The following is a 19,993-nucleotide window of genomic DNA, read 5'->3' on the forward strand; positions in this document are numbered from 1 at the left end:
CTAAGCTTCAAACGTTGGCTCCGACGCTCTTCCTGTTGCCTGTGACTCATACAACCCTGTTCAGTGTGTGGCTTGAAAGGTTTTCCAGTAAAAAAACAGAAAAAGAAAAAAAAAATCTGCACATTCGCCCTCTTAGGCAGCGATTTTATTGCACAAAATGATATTGAAACTGTTTGTTTTTAGCTGTATTTAAAGAACAGTCTATTTTGTGGCGCTTCTTTTTTTTTTTAAGGTTTGACATTTTTGGGAGGGAGGGAGAGAAAAAAAAAAAACAACCTCACCTTTCCAATCTCACTCTTCAGCTTATACTGGTTCAGCTGGATACAATCCTGGAAGGAGGACAAAAGATGGAGAGCTAAATATTAGTGTTATCATCCTCTGCAGAGTTATTTGCAGCATCTCAACAAAAAAATAAAATAAAATCGCTGGTACAGAGAAAGAAAAAAAAGTAAAAAAAAGACATTTCCCCTGGGCATAGACGTAAATCCCGGAGCGAGTTTGGGTTCGGACACTGAACCAAACTCATATCTAAGCAACATTTGAATCTTAGTTTGACTTCTACGGGTCTCAACAGGTTGTTTACTGAGAAAAACACTTTTGTTATTCATCTCTACTTAGTTATTTTTGATGGTGCAGCTTGAACACACACAAAATTTAAACCGCATTTTACTATAATTTTGCTCTTAAAAAATGTCCCTGTTTATGGTCCCTCCCCCCCCCAATAATGAGATGGCATTTACGGCCTTGCCCCTGGGTGAGTGTGTCTCCACGTGCCCTGCAAGTCATTTACTTCTGAGACGCAGGAAACGATGCAGTCTAGTTTCTGTTTACTGTCTGCAAATCCATTAGAGTGCTACTGCTTAAATGGCTGATTTGCAGCTCCATAGCAACAGCCGCTCCAACACGGAGTCAGCCAGGGCCGCGGCAGCGCAGAGCCGAGCAGACCACAGCGGGACACAAGGGGAGGAGGAAGAGGGAGGAAGAAGAGGAGGCGAGAGGAAAGGTGAGGGTCTGGTGGTGGTGGTGGCAGGGGGGATATTTTGTCAAGAGGCTAGTGCTGAGAGTGCTGAGAGTGCAGGATTGCACGGTAATGAGCAGAAAGTGAACAGGGGATTTCTGACTGAAGAAGGAAGAGACGGAGCTGTAGCGAGACGGGGCTGAAAGCGACCGTCTGGCTGCAGCTGGAGGCCGAACCTGGAGCGTTGTTTACAGGAGGAAGGGTGGAAGGTGAGCGCAGAACTCAAAACACTCATGATTTGGATGTGGAGCCAGCAGGCGGCGTATAGCTCGACTCGCAAAAATGTCAAATTTAGATGGTTTGCTAGTCTGGCCATTACCTTCTTATGCAAGTCTGCTCAATTCAAATTTCACCTCACAGCACAATCTGGGCTTTCTCCCATTCACTTGGATTCCTCTGGTGAACTGGGCCGATCAGCGAACAGAAGGAGAAGTTGCAAACAATGACGCCGTTTTAGAAATGTAGTTTGGTTGTAGTTTTAGTGATGACAGCAGAGGAAGTGAACCAAGCTGGCCAGTCCCTGTTTGGCCACATAAATATTGAGCTAACATTCACAGCCGTTTGGCTCAAGACTTCTCTGTTCGCAGAATGATGTAAATTTTCAGATCCAAAAATTATTTTAAAAAATAAATAAATAAAATAAAAACATTTAAGGACTTTCAACAACGGCATCTTTTTATGGCTGCTTTCCAGGGCCTTTGACTGTTTTTTTTTTTTTTTTTTTTTTAAATTTGCAAGTTTTTAAAGGAGTCATGAAACCCTGTGTGTAGTTTGCTACGACTGTATGACTGCGAATACAGCACAGGAATGAAAGCAGAATAAATAAGCGCCTTATGACAGGACTGCTTTGATTGGTTGAGGAGAGTTGAAGAAGCTGAGGACATAAAATGTAGGAGAAAAAGGTAGAGGCGGGTTGTAGACATGGTGCGTCACTTAATACTCAGACAAAGCATTCAGAAAGCCTTAAGTACATCTGACACATTAAAACGCTTCTCACACAAAAATCCAACTCTAGTGCTGGAATGTGACGCTGGGGATTTTTCTCCATCTTTTGCTCTAATGTCAGACAATCTCTTTACTTCAACACTGAAGCCCCTCATGACTCACGGAAAGCGGAAGAGCTTCCCACATTTTGTCGCGTTTAAACAGCAATCCTCCATGTATTTCATTAGGATTTTATGCTATACGCCAACACCAAGTAGAGCTTAATAGKGAATAGGAAGGAAAACGATATGTTGTATTAACACCGTTTAAAAAATTAAAAGGACTCACTTTTTAGCCCGCCTCTATTCATATGATTTATTTCAGTCTGCAGAAACTCAGACGGAGAAAAACAGAGATTAAAAGGGTTTGTTGACATGAATGAATTAAAGTTCTTTGGCGCTCGGACCGCGGCGGAAGACGCTGTTCTGTGAAACGCAGCGAGCTTGGATGAACATTTCCGATGCCGCCTAGGAATGTCTTCCTGTACGCTGGTGATGGAGGTCGGAGAAGGATGGAGGCCTGGAGAGCCAAGGGCATGGAGGTGCAGAAGGGGTGGGTGGGTTGAGCACGGATGGAGTTACATGGATGGAGGTCCTTATAAGCGGGAGCTTCATCAGCGACAGGTGAAGACGGGGCGTGGGCCGATGATGCCGATAGGCTGACAGCAGATGACGCTGCGATTGGATGACGCAGGTGAGACTGGAGAGTCTTCCAGTTTGAATTTACGCCAAGGCTTCATTTCATTTTTTATCAAACTCCTTGAGGTGCGATATTTTTCTACATCTGGGGAATAAACTGTTGCAAATATTTATCTTTTCAGAACATAACCTAAAAAAAAATATGGCCTTTAGGACCTCCTGGGTCAAGATGTTGCAGAGACGTAGTTCCACTACAATGTCTTCACTCTAAGGTTCTGGCCTGCTTCTCTGATTAATGATCGTTGTATTCATACTTTTAGTCAACATCACTTTTTAGGAACATTTTTCTGTTAATTTCTTAAACTACAACAAAAAATAATAAAAAATCAGTTAGTCGCCAGATTAAGTAGTTTTAATCTGCTTAAAACACAGTACTCCATTTTGGTCTGTCAAAATGTTCCAGAACATTTTAAGGCATGTTTGATGGATTAACGATGTGCCCGATTGTGCTAATGTGCAGGCTTTCTGCAGCTGGTCGTACCAGCTCTGCTGTCGGAGCTTCAAAAAATAAGACACAAACCCCTGTTTGACATTTAAATCGAGAGTAAAACCATTTCTTTCTTAATCAGAATAAGATAAAAAACTGAAGGAATGTCACATCTGGAGCAGGAAGCAGATTTAAATCAATGCTTACTGTACAAACGCAGCAACCTCCCCTTCTATCGCCTTATGTATGGATGGTGCTATACAGTAAAGAAATTCTGTAAAAATGCCCATTTGTTTAGTAAACAGTGGATTAGTCATATGAGTGAATCTACAGCCGGATTTCTTCTTTTGTTGCGACAATGTCACGGGGTGACTTAAGTGGCTCAGACCTCTTATTTTGTTTCCGGTCCGTCTTGTGCTCCCACAGCCGTAACCATGTTCGGCACATTACAGTCTATCTGTTCCCGCAGCCCCAGATTAATCTCCTGTTTCCTCTGGATTATCTTAATCCCAATTTTAATCCACTGAACAGCAAAGTTATTGTGTTTGAATTTGAACCCAGTTCCCTTTGTGGCAGGAAATGATGTGTAGACCGTGTTTACAAAGCTGAGTAAAAAAAAGAAAGAGAAAAAAGAAAAACAGCAGTTGGGTAAGAAATGTTAGCGTCTTTCTTCAGACAGCTTTATGTGGGATTACCTAAAGATTTCTTCTGTTTTTAAAGAAGAGCTGAGACAAGCAAAATCATTTTGACCTTCTCTTACAACGAATAAAAACATTAAGCACCCTTTTAAAGCCGTTATGCTAACCACATATTCCCCTCTGGTTCCAAGAAAAAAATTAAAATGGCGTAATCGCTGTGTGCGCAAACGGGAACCGTCGTCGCCTTCCTCTGTAAAGTGTCATTTTTGCAAATCCAGTGAGAACTAAAATATAACCCGGTCCCTCATAAAGCCTTTGTAACAGGAGGACGGGAACGGACTCGGTGACGGCTCTGCTCATCTGTGGCAGCAGTCTGTTAAATTCAGAGGGGCTCCACATCCTGGCAGATCTTATGCATTTTTAATGCTCACTCCGAACTGAAAAATGCAAGAGGATGATGGATATGCAGGAGACTCCTAGTGCCAGATGATACCCCTTCTACATTACAAGTGTAACCAGCTACTGCTCTCCATATGATGCATCCCGCTGCCAAACACTTGAATAAGCAGATTTGAACAAATATACTTTTTATTTTGTTGTTTCTAACCAGACGTTAGCTTAACGGCTTGTCGATGCTAACACAGATAATTAGCAAAACAACGGTTTCCTGGTGCCTTTTTTTCCCTATCCAAACCGGATATATGAAAGTTATTAGAAGAGATGATGTAACCGCCTGCTTGGTGTAATCCCACCATCACATCTTCCACTATGAACCACAGTCTGAATCACCTGCTTTTTACTGATTCGTCGCCTCTATTCTTTGTTCCGACTCCGGCCTAGCACACACATCTGGGAATACAAGTACATATCAGCGCATTTTGAACTTTCATAAACACAAAAACGCATTACTTAACATCACTAAAACAAAAATGTCCAAATCAGAGAGAGAGGAAAAGTTTTTGTGTGTCTTTTTGTTTTCTATTCTATTGCAATCAGGTTCCATTTGGAATAACTTTGAACCCGTTTGTATGACTGGATTGAATTTATTCGTAAATGCCCTGAGACGATATTTTTTGGGGAGAATTGGCCCAATGCGAACAAACTTCATCCTGGTCACTGGGTACAGCAATTTCACTTCAAGGTTGGACAAATACTCCGGTTAGAAGGTGGTCAAGTTTGCTTTTCACTGAAGGTTCTAATTTGACGAAGCTGCATCAAAGAAAGAAAACTGAAACACAACAAACTGATCATCTACGAGGGTAATCTGTAAGGATCAGCAGTCAGCCGCCCACATCGGCTGGCACCAGGGACCAGTCTGGTTCTGGGGAGCAGATCACATGTAGGCGCTCGTCCGTCAGGTCGTTATGCAGGAAAGCTGTGAGCTGATTTCAGGGGTTAGATTTATCCGTTCCATTTAAAAGAAGTGCTGAAACTCTAATAACAGTCTGCTGTAATTAGCACGCACTCAAAGCTATTTAACTAAAAAAATAAAAACTCAGTAAGTAGCTGTGTAACAACTCGAGTGCACTCGCAATGTGTCAAGTAGCTGTGGCTGTTTGGACCGCGCACATCCTGCTCCTTTACGAACGCAACGCTGGGTTTGTCATTTCACTTTGTTGAAACGGTGAGAAGCAGGTGAGAGGGAAGGACTTGGGTCAAGTTATGATCCCGAATGTTAAAGGGGCAGTGTTATACATTTACATCACATTCACACAGTGCCATTTTACAGCACAATCAAGTAACACTTACCTCCAGTTGTATATATCGATATATATATTAAAGGAACTTTGACTAATGTAATGTTTCAATTGTTGAATTTTCTGTTTTTATGATGCAAAACACTTCAAACTATCTTGTTGCTGAAATGTACTACACCAGTAGAATTCGATTTGATTTCATTTTTGATTGAACATCTGAAAATTGGGGACTGCACAGTGGCGCAGTTGGTAGAGCTGTTGCCTTGCAGCAAGAAGGTTCTGGGTTCAATTCCCGGCCCCGGTCTTTCTGCATGGAGTTTGCATGTTCTCCCTGTGCATGCGTGGGTTTTCTCCGGGTCCTCCGGTTTCCTCCCACAGTTCAAAAACATGACTGTCAGGTTAATTGGCCTCTCCAAATTGCCCCTAGGTGTAACTGTGTGTGTGCATGCTTGTTTGTCCTGTGTGACTCTGTGTAGCCCTGCAACAGACTGGCGACCTGCCCAGGGTGACCCCGCCTCTCGCCCGGAACGTTAGCTGGAGATAGGCACCAGCACCCCTCCCAAACCCACTGAGGGACAAAGGTGTAAAGAAAATGGATGGATGGATCTGAAAATTGGGCAACAACATTGTTCCTCTAGTAACGCTTTAACAGCATCCTTAGTGTTTCACTGAGAAGTAATTTTTTATATGAGTTCAGCAAACGCACAGTTCCACCAGTTGTTTGCTATCTGCTGCTGCCACTAGTTTGAAAGAGCTGTGAGGGTGGAGCGGTGGAGAGGCGCAGGGTTGGGGGCGGGCTGTCTGGCCGCTCGACTGGAACCTGCAGCTCCAAGGAGGAGCTTTGTCGAAAGCCAGTGGGTTTTCCACAGCTGGATGGTTGCCACGGGAGATTAAAGGATTCCTCAAGCATTCATAAAAGAGTCAAAGCAACACTCGAGGTTTGGTTTGGACTAACATCATAACATGGTGTAATGCTCAAAAAAGTCCATTTTACATCACACATAAAACAGGAACCTCGTGTCTGACGTCGGCCTGCATCACACCTCTGAGGTTTCTGTTCAAATAAACAGAAGAGTAAAAGCCTCACCTGAGAGTCTGAGATGGACACCCGTTTCGACTCCACCGTGGGCCTGCGAGCCCCTCGAGGGGAGATGTGCGTGTAACCTCCCTCTGACCCCGCTGACAGGTAGGTGCCCCTCTCCTGAAGGGACAGCTTCCTGCCGGACAGGTGAGGTCGCAGCGCCTGGACCCGCTTGCCTTGAACGCCCTCCTGCTGAGCCTTTCCGTTCTTCACGCCGTTGGCGGACGAGCCTTCGGGGTCTTTCGTTGTCATGGCGGCCATGATGTCGGTCAGACTGCTCGTCTGTTTGGAGGAGTTGGGGTCCAGCCTCTCGCATCCCGGGTCGCTGCTCATCGCCATGGCGTCCAGAGGGGTGTGATGGTGGCGCAGGAGAACCAAGGAGCACCCAGCAGCATCAATGTGACCTGGGCCAGCCTGTGGTCCTCAGCTGAACTGGAACCAAACAGGAAATGAGGTATGGTAATGAGTTTGAGCTGGGCGATAAATTTATTCAATTGATAAATCAAAATTTTCGTTTTGAGGGTCTAAATGTTGGAAAATCTGGATGATTTTTCTTTTTTATACAAATGCAAGTCATAGTTTAGAGAGATGTTGGTAAGCCCAAGGCCGCCATCTTTGTTTGATAAGCTTGTTTCACTGCGTTTGTTTATTTGGACTTTGAATTCAGGTCAGTGACGGAATATTAGGGGAAGGCTACAACTTTTATTTATTTCATGAATAAAGTCATAATGTTACAAAAATGTTTTTTGTAATATTACAAAAAATATTTTTGTACATTCACTCTAGTGTCATTATTTCAACACTAGAGTCCAAATAATGACAATAATGTAGAAGATTAAAGTTGCAAATTTATGAAAACTAAAAAAAATTAAAATGAGGAATGACGTTTTACAGAAAAGAAACATGACATCAACATCATACAATGATGTATTAGGGCCATTGTAGATTAAAAAACAAAACAAGAGTAATACATTTTTCACAAGGATTTTAAAAGTCACAAATTTCAAAAGTCAAAAATTAGTTAGAAAAGAAAAGACTCCAAAATTCTGAGATTAATAGAAATTTTTGAGGAAAAAAAAAAAAGTGGAAATTGCGACAACCACACAGACTGATCTGCTCAACTCTATCCAAGCTTTCTGCTTCTGGTGAAATTATATCTTTATTCTGTTAATATTACAACTATATTCTCATACTTAAAAGAAAAATTCTCATCACGTGGTCTTAATACTAACAAAAGGGATGATGGGAATAAAAGCCACTTTTTAAAAATATTTTCTTTCATTTGTCATTTTTTTAGTTGGAAAAAGCGAGGAAAAAAATTTATTCGATAAAATGTGCTGTTTGCATAAGAATAAGTGCAAGAGATCTGCACCTGAAGGAATGACTCAAAGCTCAGACACAAGTTCACATTTACAAAACTACCGATTCGTTTAAAACGCTCTTCTAAAATGCCTCTGTGGTATCAAACAGTTCACACAACCAAAGCTGATCGAAGCACCAACCAGAGGCTGGAGTTTAATTAAGAGGTCTGAAGCAAATGGGAAATGTCATCTTCTTGTGTATGTGGGTGGCCTGGTGGGTTAAGTTTCCCACCCTAGACATGCGCTCATTAATTCAAACAAATGTCAGAAATAATAAAAGCAAGCCCTTTCATTGAAAAGTTAATTACACGTTATGGCTTCGGTCATGACCCGCTGCATCCCTGTGAAATACACAATGCCAGGCTGACATGAAGCTATATTCAATTTGGCTGAATAACCAAACATTTGTTGAGTGCGTTCCAGCCTTTCATGTATAAAGAAAAGGACGTCAGAGGGAGAGAAAAAAAAGTAGCAAAACTCTCTCCAACATCTGCTTGGGGTTTGGAGGACAGAAGCCTCCGCTACCCACGTAAGCTTCTAGAAAAGAAACCCAAACGTGAGAGAGGGAGGCTGAACTCAAGGTCACCTTGGAGATGTTGAAGTGGGCCATGTTGCAGGATGCTATTCCTGAAGTGTGTCACAAAGGTACAGTCACACACAGCAGTGATGTGCTCAGGTTCTTCATCCACCTGACCGTCGGTTCTACACTCACTGGCGATATGAACTTAAAAGTTTTATCACAGTATTATTGTGATGACAATAAAAGTGACAAGAACTATTATTTACTTCTTTTTTAGGTATCAATCAATCAAATTTTATTTGTATAGCACATTTCAGCAGCAAGGCATTTCAAAGTGCTTTACATAATTAAAATAAAAACAGCATGTGACATTAAATAAACAGTGAGAAAGAGAAAGAGATTTTTTTTAAAAACAAAAAAACATTAAAACCCGCACCCCTTTAGGACTTCAGTTAAACGCCGTTTAACTGGGATTCTAACCCTCAGGGACTTTAGTCAAAAACACCGTTTGACAAGGACTCCAACCTCTAGGTTTTTAGTTGAAACGCCGTCAACTGGGACTCTAAACGCCGTAGAACTTTAGTTAAACACCGTTTAACTGGGACTCTAACCCTCAGGGACTTTAGTCAAAAACACCGTTTGACAAGGACTCCAACCTCTAGGTTTTTAGTTGAGACTGGGACTCTAAACCCCGTAGAACTTTAGTTAAACGTCGTTTAACTGGGACGTTTTCCGGGGGGCTTTACATCGTTAAAACATCGAGAAGAAATAAAAATAAATTAAAAACATTAAAGACATAAAAACATGGAAGACATCAAAACCCACACTCTAACCCTAATTTAGCCATAAGCAACTCTAAACAGGTGGGTTTTAAGTTGAGATTTAAAGGCACCCAGTGTTTCAGCTGTTTTACAGTTTTCTGGAAGTTTGTTCCAAATCTGTGGTGCATAGAAACTGAACGCTGCTTCTCCTCGTCTGGTTCTGGGGATGCAGAGCAGACCAGAACCAGAAAATCTGAGGGGCCTAGACGGTTGGTACAACAATAACAGATCTTTAAGGTATTGTGGTGCTAAACCGCTCAGTGATTTATAAATTAACAACAGTATTTTAAAGTCTATTCTCTGAGCTACATCGAGCCAGTGTAGGGATTTTAAAACTGGTGTTATGTGCTCTATCTTCCTGGTTTTAATGAGAACGCGAGCAGCAGCATTCTGGATCAGCTGCAGCTGTTTGATTGATTTATTGTAATTGGTAATTGTATGGCTGTGAATGCATGACACAGCAGTAACAGCCCCACAAAAACACACACACACACACACACGTGTCTCTTAGAAAACAGTCTCATTTGTAAAGCGCTTCACACAAAGAAGTACGATTTACATCATGACATTGCACTTAATCAAATTTATTGACATTTATCAATACTCTCATTGAACAAACAGTGGATAAAATAGTACAAAATTTGACAAAATGAACAGTTCTCCTCTTTAAAAACATTTGAAATTTATCATGAAGGCGATGAATTAAAATTTATCCCGATAAAGGACAAGTGATTCTAATTAGACACTTTATTAGGTATATTTAAACTGATATTTACACAAATGTTCACTAAAACTTGATAAAAGGTTGGAAAATTAAATAAATTGATTAAAGCATCAGGACTTATGCTGCTTGATAATGGGGGGGCTGGGGGAATTTGATATTTTCATAATAATGCAAGATTATTTCGTCTTATGATCTTGCAACAACACTGTCGGTTCCTATTGTTGAATAAACTTTAAAACCAAGCCATAATTCGCTCCATCCATTATTAGTTCTGTAAACGGTGTGCTGCATTCTGTCATTCTGCAGTATGAACAATTCCACAGAGAAAATCCGATTTCAGCAACAAGGGGGGGAAAAAAGAAAAGACAAAAAAAGCAGTGCCTCATTTCCCCTGCTGCCAGAAAACAGCAACACATTTAAAATGTCAAAATAGAAAGAAAAACTGCGTTGAGCCAAAAGCTCTGGCCTTCAACAACAGCCCCTGTCGCTTCAGCTCTGAAGCCTACGGGCTTTCTGTAGGTATCCTCGAACCATCCGCCATCACAGCAGGAAGCGCCACATGGTGGGAAGTAAAACCATTTAATGACATCAGCGATGCAACCCGACAGCGACTCTGTTGGCTCATGTGACAAAATGGCAGCTCTCATCCATTACTCAGACCAGTTTAATGTCAGGTAAGGGACGTCGTGTGGAGAAGTGCTCGCGCGTCAGGGCCACGATCGCCCTGCGGCACATGCGCACATCAACATTCGCCCGATTCGCGTTTCGAACGGCTGTTATTTTAATGACTTGCGTTGCGAGGGCAGGAAGAGTCCTTTTAGCCACCTGCAGCGAGGGGGAAGTGCATTGTCTGCGTCCTGACTCATTTGAACGACGGACAAAGAGGAACCGTCATCTTTTTTGCTAATTCTCATCCCAACTGGTGATTATGCGGCTCCTGAAACGGGCTCGCTTTCTCTGCGGCTCCATTCGGCGAGCTGCATGTGGGAGCAACATCCTGGCGGCGGTGGGAGGCGGAGGAGAAGTCCTGCTCTGGTTATTAATTTTAGCTGCGCTGAGACTTTCTATTGATTTGCACAAGCGTATTATGCTGGGTTTTTTTAATTTATTTATTTATTTAGTTTTTTTTCCCATTAGAACTAGTATTTCATCTCACATGGGACCTTTGTATATTTGCAGCTTCAATCCATCTTGTTTGATAATCAGTTGAAATGAAGACCGGCCGCGATGCTCGCTCTGTCCCAGCGCTTCCTAAGAAAGTATGTGTTTGGTCGTTTACTGCAGTGACTTTCTAGATTTGACAAAGAAAACTGAAGAAGCAACTTATGATTGTTTATTTTGTTTTAATATGAGGTGATTAAACTCAACCTTCTTCTTCAATCCCCACAGTAGTTTACAGCACTGGAATTGAGCCAACAGCATTTGTTGGTTTACAGAGCATATTCACCTCAAACTTTGTGTTCTTTCTTCTAGGGCTCTTGAAAATGTTCCTATTGGCATACAGCATGCAGCAAACAGCAGAGACAATTACAGTAAGAGGGATGAATGGCCTGTAGCCAGGAGGAGAGATAAATTGATTTGGTTTCCATTTGTGAGCCACTTTTACCCCTAACCTGCTTTCAATCATCCTTTGGCTGTGTGCTGACATCAAATCCAGCCATCCCGGTCCAAATTATGGTTTGAAATGCTTAACTAGAGCAAATAAATCACTTCAGATCTGGTTGTGGGAAATAGAAATAGAAAGTACACCCTCTTTCTATCCTGTTTTTTTTTTTTTTTTTACTCATCAGAAAAATCAGCCGGTCCTTATGGGGTTCAAGAATTAGTTTAATAAAACCTCAAGATAATTAACCCTTTATGTCCTGAATTTAAAATGTCTGCTTGGATATTTTTTGCTTATTTTAATTGTACGCAGCTCTTTAAATGTCCTGTGAGTAAATATATATTTGTCCATTTATCCATAACAACTGGGACTTTAGATATCTAGCAAGTTATTTGTTTGTTCTTGTCAGGATTCTGGGTTTTCAGCGTTAGTTTCTCCAATATTTGCAATTTGATAATTTTCTTCTTTTGTACTCAGCTTTAGTGATTCTTTTTTTCCGTATTTTCTTAGCCGTTTATTCACTTATGTTTAGATTTTTCTGTTAACTCTTTCTTTGTATTCAGTTTGTTATTTTCAGTTAGGTTTATGTTGTCCCTCAGTTTATGTTTACTCCTCTGCTCAGCTTATGCTGTTAATTTCTCTCTCCCTCAGCCTGCCTGCCTGTTCTCTCCTCACAGCTGCACCCGGTTTACAATCGGCCACCTGTTCTTTCTCTTGTGTTTAGGCTGATTGTTTTCCTTCTCTCACGACGAGATCTTCCTGTTTGTTCCCTTTGCCATCAGGAGACTCCCAATGTCCCGTCTGCATTTTTGTCCGATTCCTACATGTACCGTAATAATTCTGTTATAGATTTGAGATGATTGGTTTCCTGTCCCAGTTTGAACTGCTGGACAGCTGGCTTAACATTTTAACTTAAGACTTTGGTATAAGCAGTTATTGGTTGACTTGGGGACTTCAGTATACCTCGTCACCACCATTTTTGACAGATGATATGACGTTCCTTTTTGCTGACATGCCTCGTTTATTTTTTTCTGCATTATGGTCAGACATCTCTACTTTGGTCTCATCAGTCCAGAGGATGTTTTGTAATTTTTGTAATTGTGTGCAACTCCTACAGTCAGCTGCAGCTGTAAAACGACTTCTTAGTTGGTACGAGGTTTTCCTTTTGGTTTTCTTCAGATACAGTGACATGTGCATCTTGTGATTTCCTCTTGTTTTGTAATGTTGGACTTTTTACTGTTGAGAAATTATCTTACGATTCTCAGAAGTAATAGCTTCTGAGGTCAAAACTGACGTCTGCTTAGGTTAGAGTATTTGAGTGTTTAATGATTTCTAAGACATGCCTGCATTAAACACAGAAAACCCCCACAAGATGCAGGGCATATGCTCCTGTGGCGCTACCGACGGGCTGTGAACTGTTGATGCAGAACAGAGTGTGTGTTGATGGGCCACATACTGTGGCTCCGTGTTTAAGATTAAATAAAGTGGAGAACAGAAGAAACATCAAGCACCAAAATGAACGAGGCTCTCAGGATTAGTCGTTAAGATACAATAAAGGTTCAGGAGATTATTTATCTGTGTAAAGAGTAAATTAAAAGTAGGAAAAGTGAACAAATTTAAGTAAGTAGTTAAGCAGATAATCTTTAAGTACAAACAGTAAAATTCAAATAAAGGTTATGACTTGTTCAAAAAGTAAGTTCTTTGTTAGGATGTGGGAGCAGCAGAGTTTGACTTGCAGACTCATCCGATATTTCCGTAAAACAACTTGGAAGTTGAAAATAAACAGGATTTCCTCAATTTGAGAGATTTCGTCAACCTTCAGTCCTGTGATCATTCGTTTGTGTTTGGATACATGCTTTTAACAGAGTGGTTGGATTATATCACATGTGGGGGGGGAGGGAATACACTTTGAGGTCATTGTGGCTCAAATAATTATTTTCTTAGATATGGAAACTGTAAAGACAGAGGTGGGTGCAACAGTCAGAAATTTGTATGATTTCTGGTCGCCCGTTTTTGAAAAGGATTTTTTGACAGCTTTAACCGATTCAGAATGCTTTTTGATAAATGCATTACAAGAAGATATGAAACAAACATTTATTGTAGGATCTGTGCTTTGTTCAGTACAATCCAGCTCGGTCCTAAACAACGTTAGCTTGTAAGCTGCAAACTTTCTACGACTTACAAGCTAACGATGACACTTTGAGTAGAATTGTTTGTTCGGGACGCAAGTCTCTAATTTTTCACCGTACAAATTAGGAGCGTCGTGGTCCACAAAACTCAACTTTTGGTGCGCTTCAATCAGGCAAAATTAATAAAAATGTGATATTTTCAATTCAGACAGCAGTAAAATATTATTTTTCAATTTCTGAAATTAGTTTGATTTTATGCTCTACAATTCTGTAATGGATTGGTGACTTCTTGCCCAATAATGGCACCAGATGTCCAAACAAGGATAAGCAGGTCTAGACAATGAATGGACGGATGTTCAACTACTTAAATACGTGGAAGGGTATAGAACTGTCTGGGCATTAGTTGAACTTTTCTCAATGATCAAAGTAGTACAAGCAGGCATAGCCAACATCAGGATTGACAGATTATACAACAAAATAGCCACTGGAAACGTTCAGTTCTGTCGCTTGGCACAAACGGGCAGACCGGCCTGCCAGACCCCTAGACAATATTTCTGTAAATGGGACACTCGTGATGTTTCGATCGTCGAACAACTCCATGTTTGTTAATGCAAAGGTAAACACCAAATTCTACCTTTGTTCAGGTTGGAGCTAAATTGACTTGATGTTAGTTAGATTTTTCTCAAACTCTCCCTGAGTTTGAGAAAGGCTCTTTTAGGAACTTCTACGTTCAGTTCATTGGTGTATTCTTATGAGAAAAAGGCTAAAGGCATCAGTCCATCTGGAAAAACAGCTTTATAAGTTGATTTGCTGCTGGACTGTTTTCTTTCACATATAATTTCCAATAGCAACTGGTACAACAGTGAACGTAACAACTAATCATTAAAGGACACAAGGACAGCCAGATAAATATAGTAAGATTTGCTTCCTACAGGTTTTACAACCGAAGAGATTACTATGCAATAAAGTGAGTCAGGTGACGTAAAGCTACAAAGTCTGTCTTAAAGACGGCGGTTTACATAAACAGGCACTGAAAATATGCTTCTCTGTGCTTCAGAGGACACGACATCCCAGTGAGAATCATCAATTCATCTGCACTCAAGTCCAGTAACTTGCAATCGAGCAAGAGAAATTAAATGCAAAACATTTTCCCTTAAAGTTGAAAATGCCCTCTGAATCGCTGAGCTTTGATCGGGTTTTGGGGCTTTAGAGATTGAGCTAAACGATAAACATTTACAGTCCCTCCCATGTGAAGATGCTTGCACACGTCAGGGAGCTTGATTGCTATGCACGTTACTCCCTGGTGCCCCGTTTGCACTGGCTTCAATATTTAAGCCTGGAAAGTCATTGTATCGGACTCTAACAACACACATACCCGGCTGCTGCATGCAGTATTCACAGAACAAAAGCAAATGGGGTTAAAAAGATGGTCAGAAAATGAATTGCGGCAAAAACCAAACATTTAATTGAAGAGCAATAACATCAAATCAAGTTTATTTGAACATTTACCAAATTACCAAACCACGGCAAACTCATAGATCCATCAGTTACTGACAGAAACATCACAAACCCGCAGGTACAACGCATCATTTTCATCGACTCTACGACTACAGACGTTTATTGCTCATCATCCAATATTGCCGGTGTTCACTGAGTGATAGAGGTATTCATGCAGTTACATCAAAGCATAATCAGGGAATAAGATTTCACTGAAGTCAACACACTGCTGCTGCAGGCTATTGCAGACTACCGACACACCGGTTCCTTGCAAAGACTTTCATACCACTTTTTCTCATTTTGTCATATTCCAATTACAAAGCTCAGTGTATTTTGAGAGAAAAACACGAAGCAAGACATCATTGTGCAGCGGAAGGTAACAGGTACAAAAGGTAGTAATACATGATTCTTTTTAAATATATTGTAAGTGAAAATAGCTCGCGCTCAAGTCAGGCTGAATGGAGAGCATTTATTAACGTAACATTATGTGGTAATGCCACAGAATTTCCTTTAGATTTAGGTTATGGTTGTTTTGCTGGAAGGTGAACCTCTGGCCCAGTCTGAAGTCCGTCACTGTTTTGTGTCACAGTGGGTATGGAGTGTTCATGTGGACGTAAATTGTTTTACGTTTTGTAAAGCGTTCAGATTTGGGTCTCATCTAACTAGAGCACCCTCTAGTGGCCCTTTTCCACCAGCGCTTGCTCAGTGTGGGCCTACTCTGTTCTAAGGGATTTCCGCTAGTAACGACTACATGGAACCAGCTCCTGTTTTAGAACCTTTTCCGCTGTGGTTCCAAGCGTGCCGAGACGGCATTGGCTGAAAACAAGACGTCAGAAGACCGTCAGTCAATGGCTAACGGGTGGAATCAACGGTTGGGTCACAAGAACGACTCCTTTAAACCTTTTCTCCATGGCCAGAGTCGACTCTGTCCACACATCCTGAGCGGTTCTCAACGTTTTTTGTAATCATCTCAGGGGTAACGCAGACCAAGTCATGTACGACACACAAGCGATTTGATTGGCAGCAGACTGCATTCTTTGACTGGCACATGGATTTTGGAGAAACTGGCGGTACACCTGCAAAATGACATGGGAGCGTGGACCACAGCTTTTGCGCGCTTGCAACCTCTAAAACAGACTGCCAATGGAGACACCCAACTTGACTAGAACCAAACCAGGCAGAGTAAGACTTGACAACAGAGAAGGAACTTTTACAATCATCCGACCCCCATTGTAAAAGCTCACAACGGGGATTAGTTCTGACAAAAAAAAGCCACAGACGGAGCAGAATGTTCAACATTAGCTTCCATGCCGTCAATGTTGCATTGTTTTCATGCCGCGCACAGATCACACCGTACTACTTTTCAGACTCTGGGATCATCCACTTCTTGACGACCCGACCCAATACAGCAGTTCCTCAGTTATAATGGAAAGTACAGTTGAGCCAAGTCGAGACGTGCTGCTTAGTGTAGTAAAAAAGGGCCAAAACATATTTGATGGCTTCTGATTGGCTTACAAATTGCTTTCCACTTGCCACGCCTGTGTAAAGGTCCATCCCGTCAGTTGAGGTGTACAACCACGTCTCGACAGGCTTGCAGCTGTGCCATGTTTTTTCCATTTCTAGTTGCTAGACTGAACAGTACACTGTGAAATGCCAAAAAAAAAAAAAAAAAGTAAAAGTCTACTATGCTTTAGAGGAGTCACATTGAATCCCTAATCTATATTGAAGTGTGAAAATCTTTTTTCCAAGGTGGTGCAATATTCGGCAAAGGCCACATCCAGCTCCAGCCATCAAATGTTGTCTTTTAAGGTTGTTGTTATGCAGAAATTGGCTCCTAGAATAAAGAGTTTTCCCTGCCTGAAGCTACGTCCTCCCCGTTCCCTCAGGTTGACGGGGTCCTGTCACATTTCATCTCACTCAAGTGAAGGGTAGGTCACATTAAGTATTCAGGGGGAAAACAAAGTGCTAGAATACAAAGAGCGGACGAGCCAGAGGAAACGCTCACTTGCTGCTCTTGATGGATGATGCAGCAAAACTAAAATGAGGATTTGCATAGCTCCTCTGCATGTACACACACACATCCCCACACATTTGTACAAATTCTTAATTTTTTCTGGGATTTCAAAAGGATTGCCCAAGACATTCACACTAGGACGAAGTTTTCCCAGTGTTTCTCCTGGTTGGTTGCAATTATGTTACGTCACTGTTGACTGGGTGAGCCTCATCCATATGGAGCAACAGTGTGCAGCAGCTTAAGTCAAAGAACCCATAATCCATCACACTCTGAGCAACAGGCTCTTTTGCTCTCTCTCTCTCCTGTCGTCTTTGGAATGCGATTGTTTATTTTGTGTCAAAGCCAATTTATTTTTAGTGGCGACAACAGAAGCAAAATGACACATCGGGATCCAGAACGGCTCACCAGACCAGCAGCCCAGACGTTACGAGAGCACAGCGATCACTCACTGCAAAGCTAATCTGGACACTTTTTGGAGCAGTGATGGTGGAACACAGAGAGGAATCAAAGTGGCTTACAGTCGAAACCGGAAGCTTACATACAGCGAGAAAAAAACTTCTTTCACCGTCTGTTTGGTCTGATCACTAGGTCCTTTAAATTACCAAAATAATGGTAATTTAACAGAATAAAATAAAATAATGATGATGATAACATGACTTTCAATGCATCATAGATCATCATTGATAGAGGAATGTTGTGATGGCAGAGTGTCAAAAAAACAGCAGGAGCTTCTTAAAGAGACAGAGGCCCAATTTCAAGGCATTAAATTGCAAAGTCAAATTTCTTTAAGTCATTTTTGATATATACAGCATTTTGTAAAAGTTACTTCGTTGGAAATAAAATGATATCATGAGACTGGAAAACAAAACATCGCCCCTTTAATTAAATTAAAGTTGTGGAGTGCTTTGAGATTAAATAAAGTAAATAAAAATTGTATTGCTAGGAGACAAAAGAGAGAAACTGCATGTCATTTAAGGAAGTCGTGGATGTGATTCAGTCTTGACAGCTTTGGTGAGTCAGCACTACGTAAAAAAAACAAGACACTTTCTATTGAGTTAACCTGTCACATACTAATCCCCTGAACACTTTAATTCAATCAGCAGGATTAGCTGCTAACACTATGAAACACAGCTGGATCTGTTAACCACCAGGCCGGTGCATCCAATCCAACCGGTGCGTTGGACAAAAGCAGCCATTGCTGCTCGGCAGGCGAGACGACGCGCACCAAGTCCACAAGCTGTAATCGATCTGACTGAAGCGGAAATAGTCTGGGACAACAATCCCAACCAAATCCAGGGCCACCCTCTCTGAGCCTGGCTGCCTCAGGCGATAATAAGCCCGGGATTACACAGGATGTACGAGTGCAAACTGGCAAGTTGGATGAGCCAATTATTTCTCCTCTGCTCGCGCTGACAATGAGCCTGCAGTGTCCGGCATGGCTGGCCTCCCTTTCGTCTAAGAAATGTCTTCTGACAAGCTTCCTTTCTGACGCAGAGGGATCTGCTTCACGTCGTCTTGCACCCTCCGCCTCCTGACACGAAAACCAAAGAGTAACTCGATTTTTAAACCGTGGTACTCCTTTGGCTGTGTAGTCGGCCGTCTATTTTTAGAACCACCTAGTGCTGGTGTGTGTGAGGTGGGGGACTGCATTTTTTTTTTAATTCGGAGAAACATAATATTTTTCATCTTTATTTGACCATTAAAATTCTCCCCCAGGAGCCTGAGACACCTGAATGTAAATACCTTGGATGCTCCGCTGTGAACCTGCAGAGGATTAATCTGCTGCTGCGGAAAATGAGAAGCCATTTATCTCTCCCCTTGGGAGTAATACTCTAAATCCTTCAGAGAGGAAGAACATCCAATTGATCTCTATGCGGTCTCATCACTTGCACAAACCTGCGGGCTACCAGGAAAGTCCTGATGCATGGCGGCTGCTGCTGCTGGCTGAATGTTTCTGAGGTCTAACCGACTGATAAAGTGCCTGGGGAGCCATGACTGTGTAGCCGGCGAACCGATTCAGCTCTCACTATCTTTTAATCTAGGAATAAGAAAAAAAAAAAAAAAACCTGAGCACGGCCATAACAGATTCGGTATGCATACAGGGTAAAAACCAGTTTTAAAGGTGTAGAAAGGTTGGCATAGGAGTAATAGTGATATATTTTAATGAGCTGGCATAAACATTTCATTCTGAAATGATCAGAATAAACCTGTACACTGTTCTGAAAGACGTTTCCTCTTCCCTTAGTCTGTTTTATATAGAAACGATTCATCTGATTAATCGTTGTGACAAAGTGGTTCAGTTTGTGTTCACTTATTCTTTCTCATTCACTTATTTTTATATTTGGTTATAATAATTAATTCAAACATTGCCATTTTGCTTCACTTACTATCCCGGGTTTGTTTGTGTTGGCATTATGTTGCAAGATCTATCTGTTTAGGTTAAAGTTATAATTTCTGGATTATGGGTTGAATTTGTTTCAAGTTGTATTTACTTTTCTTTGTACTCACCATCATTTGTCCTTGTAGATCTGCAGGAGTATGGGAGAGGCCGGCCCAGTACTTCCTGGTTAAATGGCTGGATRATGTCAGTGATTACCTTATTGGGTTCTACCAATTAGAGGGTTTTTCTTTTGTGTATTGTTTGTTTGTTTTCCTTTTAAAAATAACCTTTTGAGTTATCTTGTATTATGTAATTTATTTTGCAGATAACTTCATTATGTAGGAGTTTGTAAATTGATTTGTAGTTTTTTGTGTTTCTCCGTTTAAATGTTTTTTACCTGT

The 19,993-nt window shown here is 41.3% G+C and overlaps 1 protein-coding gene across 2 annotated transcripts in view; it reads right to left on the reverse strand.

The window, feature by feature from the left end:
* Positions 1 to 19,993, reverse strand: part of camkk1a (calcium/calmodulin-dependent protein kinase kinase 1, alpha a) — a 62,215-nt gene that overhangs the window by 29,128 nt on the left and 13,094 nt on the right. For both annotated transcript variants that reach the window (XM_008428151.2, XM_008428150.2), the window contains exons 2-3: positions 6,550 to 6,975; positions 282 to 329 (exon numbers count right to left, since the gene is read on the reverse strand). In XM_008428151.2, coding sequence (XP_008426373.1) covers positions 282 to 329; positions 6,550 to 6,882 — 381 coding nt within the window. In that variant the 5' untranslated portion in view covers positions 6,883 to 6,975. The remainder of the gene's footprint in view (positions 1 to 281; positions 330 to 6,549; positions 6,976 to 19,993) is intronic.

This window comes from Poecilia reticulata, linkage group LG14 (assembly GCF_000633615.1).
Source record: "Poecilia reticulata strain Guanapo linkage group LG14, Guppy_female_1.0+MT, whole genome shotgun sequence".
Classification (NCBI taxonomy): Eukaryota; Metazoa; Chordata; class Actinopteri; order Cyprinodontiformes; family Poeciliidae; genus Poecilia; species Poecilia reticulata.